The sequence below is a fragment of the Eriocheir sinensis genome, unplaced genomic scaffold, assembly GCF_024679095.1.
Source record: "Eriocheir sinensis breed Jianghai 21 unplaced genomic scaffold, ASM2467909v1 Scaffold342, whole genome shotgun sequence".
Classification (NCBI taxonomy): Eukaryota; Metazoa; Arthropoda; class Malacostraca; order Decapoda; family Varunidae; genus Eriocheir; species Eriocheir sinensis.
Window position 1 is genome coordinate 56,501 of NW_026111657.1, and position 6,000 is coordinate 62,500.

At 44.3% G+C, this 6,000-nt stretch overlaps 1 protein-coding gene across 3 annotated transcripts in view; it reads left to right on the plus strand.

Annotated features, from left to right (window-relative positions):
- Nucleotides 1-6,000, plus strand: part of LOC126991795 (gamma-aminobutyric acid receptor subunit alpha-6-like) — a 48,589-nt gene that overhangs the window by 38,027 nt on the left and 4,562 nt on the right. For 2 of the 3 annotated variants that reach the window (XM_050850464.1, XM_050850466.1), the window contains exons 4-6: nt 249-383; nt 906-920; nt 3,011-3,163. In XM_050850464.1, coding sequence (XP_050706421.1) covers nt 249-383; nt 906-920; nt 3,011-3,163 — 303 coding nt within the window. The remainder of the gene's footprint in view (nt 1-248; nt 384-905; nt 921-3,010; nt 3,164-6,000) is intronic. The other variant, XM_050850465.1, reaches the window with a different exon arrangement.

The following is a 6,000-nucleotide window of genomic DNA, read 5'->3' on the forward strand; positions in this document are numbered from 1 at the left end:
TTTGTCTCCTTATCTTTATATCGTCTTCCTCGGCCCTTTGATGGCCTTCCTCTTTTCTCCTGACCCTGCTCCCTCCCTGCCCTCGCCCAACGCCTCTTTCTTTTTTCCCACATTTTTCACGTCTTTTTCTGCCCTTTGATACTTCCTCCTTCCTCCTGCCCTCTCCTGATCCCTCCTCCTTCTCTTTTCCCCACACATACCTTCGCGCTCCTCGTGCTGCCCTGCTGACGCCTCGCTCCGCTCCCCAGACGGGTACAACGCCGAGGACATGGTGTACAAGTGGGCGCCATCCATGGTGACGGTGGACCCGGACGTGAGCATCGCCCAGTACGAGCTCTTCAACATCTCCACGGGCAAGGACCGGGTGGTGGTGCAGCGCAAGGGTGAGTGCCGCACCGGCCACGGCTGGCGACATGAGGGGTGCAGGGAGTCAGGGGCAGAGCATGCATGGACGACCGCTGCCGCCCCTCGACTAATGCTTGTGTGCTGAGGGCTAATGGCGGCTATGAGGGTAGGATTAGGACGAAGTTAAGAGAAGGGATTGTTTTCTCGCCTAACGCTATGAAGAAAAGTCGGCTGTAAGATCATGGCAAAGAACCAAAAACTGTTGTAGAACGAGAGATACTTATAAAGGCAGGGTAATGCGTTGCTCACATAATCTTATATAGCTCACATTGTGAATTAACTTAACTTATAATATGAAAACTAACATACTAATGAGGTTGGAGGTTTCTATAGTGTCAAAAAAATTTACTAATACCTATAAAAAACAGCCCTCTTACCACGGGCAATTAGTTGATGGCAACAGTGATATAATAACCTGTCCGACACATGTATTACAAATGTTGAACAATAACCAGGTAATGCCTTTGACTAACGATAATTAATTTCCCTTTTGCCTGCAGAGAACAGACGGCCAGGTGAGTGTTGATGCTAATGACAGCTTTGTTTGCCCCCCGCGGGTGGAATTATTGTTACCTTCCTGAGTACACCTGCCGCTGATGAGAGTGTCTGGCGCCTGCTGATTACGGCAATGGTATCGATTTATCTGTGCGGAGGGGAGAGAGAGGGAGGAAAAGAAAGGAAGGAAAAAGGAAACAGAGAGAGAGAGAGAGAGAGAGAGAGAGAGAGAGAGAGAGAGAGAGAGAGAGAGAGAGAGAGAGAGAGAGAGAGAGAGAGAGATACAATTACACACAAACACACCCACACAAACAAACATAACAACATACAAACATAGGCACACAAACAACAGGAGTAAATAAAGAGTCATCTAGTTGTAAATACATCCACTGCAAACTGAAAGAAACATACGAAATGAAGAGGAAAAATATATATGCCTTTAAAGGGGTTGAGAAAATTACATATATGCTACCACGGAGATGAAGAAAATAGACAAAAAAAAAAAAAAAAAAAAATCGGAGATGGCGCCAGCAGCAAAAAATAGACAAAAAATAGACAAAAATAGACAGAAATAGACAAAAATAGACAAAATAGACAAAATACACAAAATAGACACAAATAGACAAAATAGACAAATGGACAAAAATAGACAAAAGTTGACAAAAAATATACAAAAAATATACAAAAAATATACTGAAATAGACAAAAATAGACAAAATAGACAAAAATAGACAAAATAGACAAAATAGGCAAAAATTAGACAAATTAGACAAAATAGACAAAATAAACAAAAATAGACAAAAATAGACAAAAAAAGACAAAAATAGACAAAAATAGACAAAAATAGACAAAAGTTGACAAAATTAGACAAAAATAGACATAAATAGACAAAAATAGACAAAAGTTGACAAAAATAGACAAAATTAGACAAAATAGACAAAAAAAGACAAAAATAGACAAAATAGAAAAAATAGACAAAAATAGAAAAAGTAGACAAAATAAACAAAAATAGACAAAATAGGCAAAAATTAGACAAAATAGACAAAAATAGACAAAAATATACAAAAAATATACAGAAATAGACAAAAATAGACACAATAGACAAAAAATAGGCAAAAAATCGGAGAGATGGGGCCAGCAGCATACCACTCCCTTACCCCATTAAGAAAATAGCCCCGGAAAGAGGATGTATCGGAGACCTTTTAAAATCATCACCGCTGACAAATTACACGATGCCTGACCCGTCCCCCAACCTACCTCTCCCCTTCACCCCCCGCACGACACCCAAACCACCACCCATGGACCCAACACATAGCCCACATCTTACCTGCCCCCACCCCCACCACCCACCCAACCACGACACTCCTCCCACCCCTCCTATGCTACCCAGACTTACATGACCCCAACACCACACAGCACCTGGCCCCAACGTTACCTGCCCCCATCCACCCCCACATCACCTGCACCCCCCCCTCCTTCACCGTCTCCCACCCACCCACACGACGCCTGCCCCCCTTTACTTGGCCTTCCCCCCGTCCCTCTCACCCCTCACTCCCCACAAGGCTCCAAATGCATCTTTACAACATCACCGTGAATATCACCACCAACACCAACACAACGCTCACCCCCACCGCCGGCCAGTCATCACCATCTCTACCCTTCACCACCTCAACCCCCCACCGCCCTCTATCCACCCCATTTCTCTACCCATACTACCACCAACAATAACAACTCAATACTACCAATACCCACAACCACGACCACCACCATCAATATCACCCAACATCACCCTCTTAATTATTAACAAGACCTTGAAATAAAACACACACAAAAAAGTAGATCCGCCCCACAAATATACTACATTGACTACAACCCCCAATAAGTCTCTACCATAACCCCCACCACCACATACTTAAACCTCTACCCCACACACTACATACACAACCACTTCTATCACCACCACCACCATCACCACACAAACCTTCTAAATCAACCACTGCCTACTACCAATACCCTCTATTCATACCACGTAGCCAAAAACAACTCCCGAACCACCACCACCATTGCCACTGCGCTCATGCACCTCTCGCTCCCTCCCCGCCCTCTGCAGAAGTGGTCTCAACTCTGAGCGTCAAATTCCACCTGAAGCGGCTGACGGGCTTCTTCCTCCTCCAAGTGTACGTGCCGTGCATCCTGATCGTGTGCTGCTCCTGGGTCGCCTTCTGGATCACCAAGAAGGACGTGCCGGGGAGAGTGTGTCTAGGTGAGCGACCCGTATGCCTTGCCGCCCGTTCCTGTTGCCTGTGTGTGTGTGTGTGTGTGTGTGTGTGTGTGTGTGTGTGTGTGTGTGTGTGACTGTGTGTGTGTGTGTGTGTGTGTGTGTGTGTGTGTGTGTGTGTGTGTGTGTGTGTGTGTGTGTGTGTGTGTTTGTGTGTGTGTGTGTGTGTGTGTGTGTGTGTGTGTGTGTGTGTGTGTGTGTGTGTGTGTGTGTGTGTGTAGGAAAGGAAGGAAGTTAATCAGTAATTATTTTATGACGATTGTCAATATTTTTAATCATGATAATGTTGCTGTACTTGTCTGATTCATTATTATCATTATTATTATTATTATTATTATTATTATTATTATTATTATTATTATTATTATTATTATTATTATTATTATTATTATTATTATTATTATTATTATTATTATTATTATTATTATTATTATTATTATTATCATTATCATTATTAATATTATCATCATCATCATCATCACCTTCGTCATCATCATCATTGCAACTCTTACCCTCAACATCGTCATCATCATTAATAAGCATTAGTGTCATTATAAGTAAAAGTTTTAAAACCATCATTGCCAATACTCAAATTACGAAACAATAATTGCCAAAATTACTCAATGGAAAAAAATCTAATATTCTGAGTCCGCTATTACCCCACGTGTGTGTGTGTGTGTGTGTGTGTGTGTGTGTGTGTGTGTGTGTGCGACTTTTTCATGTATGTGTACATTGTGTGTGTGTATGTGTCATCCCACTTAGCCATGTGTAACTGTGTGTGCGTAGAGCAAGCCAAATATTTGTGTGTACGTAACTTGTTTCTGTATTTTGTGAAGCCCTACGTGTGTGTGTGTGTGTGTGTGTGTGTGTGTGTGTGTGTGTGTGTGTGTGTGTGTGTGTGTAGCTGATCTGCAATGTGTGGTTAATAGGCCTATCGATCTATAGTATCTATTTATTTACCTGCCTGCCACTCTCCCTGAAAACAAAGGTGTACATTCAGTGTTTCCTGCCGGTGCTAACTCTCGTTCAGTTCAAATATTTCACGCCTCAGAAGACTTAAAGAATAGGCTAAGAAGCGCACAAAGAAGAATGAAAAGAAAAAAAACTGGGTTCAGCATGGAGAGGCATAACGCGAGCACCGTGTATTCGTTAGTAAACAGGCAAGGGTTGATGATACAGTAGCGACGTTTAAGAATAAGAACCGGTCTTGTGCAGGTCATATTATCACGTGCCAAAGTAACAGAAAGGCAACCCATGTATTATAGAGGCCAGGGCAGACAGAGGACCAGGTGGAGAGATTATTTTTTTTGCTTTCCTGAACATCATCAACAGAGAGAGAGAGAGAGAGAGGAAGGCCTTTATCAAGCAATGGCCTATATGGAATTGGTGGATGATGATGATGATGATGTATCTATCTATCTATCGATATCTATCTATCTACCTGTGTGTGTGTGTGTGTGTGTGTGTGTGTGTGTGTGTGTGTGTGTGTGTGTGTACAGGTATGTGTGAACCCGGCCTAGTTTGGGAGCTACACACCTGAGCAATCAAGCCAATCACACCTTTCACCTTTGCTTTAATTAGCGCGCCGGTGTCCACAGGTACAGTACACTTGCCGGGCCTGGCGTGCACCGACCTGCCTGCCCGCCTGCCCGCCACTGCCACGCACCTCCTCCCGTCACTAATGGTCACTTCCTCTTTTGTTTCAGCTGCACTCGCCACCTTTGTGTCCGTAACTTTCGCTTTTCATTATTCCCTCACACTGATCCACGTTCGTTTTATATTTCAGAGTTATTTTTTCGCGAGTGATTATCCTTCATATGCGTTGTTACCCTTCCGGAGGCTTTTCTTCTCACCCATCTTTTAAATTCCTGTCTTCCTTCACGGGGCAGCTGCATTGGACGGGGCGGGGCATACATAGACACGGGCCATCATGCCATCATTGCGCGTGTAAAATGGGGTAATCTGTGGCATGATTGTGGGAGTGACCAGAGCCGGGAGCGTGTAAAGCGATGGTGATGAAACACTGGTGGTGGTGATGAGGGGGGGGGAGGGGGGGGAGGGGAGTGGTGATGACGGCGGTATTTAGATCACCTCCAGCACCATCTCCGCCTCCCCCACTGCACTACCCGCTCGGCCCCCGTCCTGCTCCGCCCCGTCCATTCCTGCTGCCGCTCCTGCTCCCGTTCTACTGTCGTTGCTATCACCGCTCACTGCTCACTGTCCCCCCCCCCCCTCCCTCCCCCATCCGCCTCCCCTCCCTGCTCTTAACTATAGATGCAAACCTCACTGAATATGTGGGATGCTGGAGTTTATCGTTATTTCACATATACTTTTGGAGTCTCATTTTAGTACTTACTGGATGGTCTTTTTTTTAATGTTGAATGTTTTGCCGTTAAGTTTAAGTGATGTATGTTGTGTTTATCTGTATGTCATTGGGGGTTTAAAGTAGGTGATATATGTTTTTTTTTTGCCTTTTTTTTGTTATATACAAGATTAAGAGGGGAAAAGAATACGTGTTTGAATCATGTATATTCTCTAAGTAGGTTACGGTGGCCCTCCCTTATCCCACACTCAACATTCATTATAATACCATAACCCCATCATATCATTAACCCCACACCCTCACCCCCTTCCTGCTAACTTCCACTTCTCCACCCTTCCCTCCTCCACCTCCACTACTTCCACTATCTTCTCTCCCTCACCCACTAACACCATGTCACGTTTTTCCTTTCACTACCACCAGCCCTGAAATCCACCACCACCACCGTCACTACCTCCACCCAGAGCCTCCACCTACTTCCCACCTCTACTTTTGTTCCCAT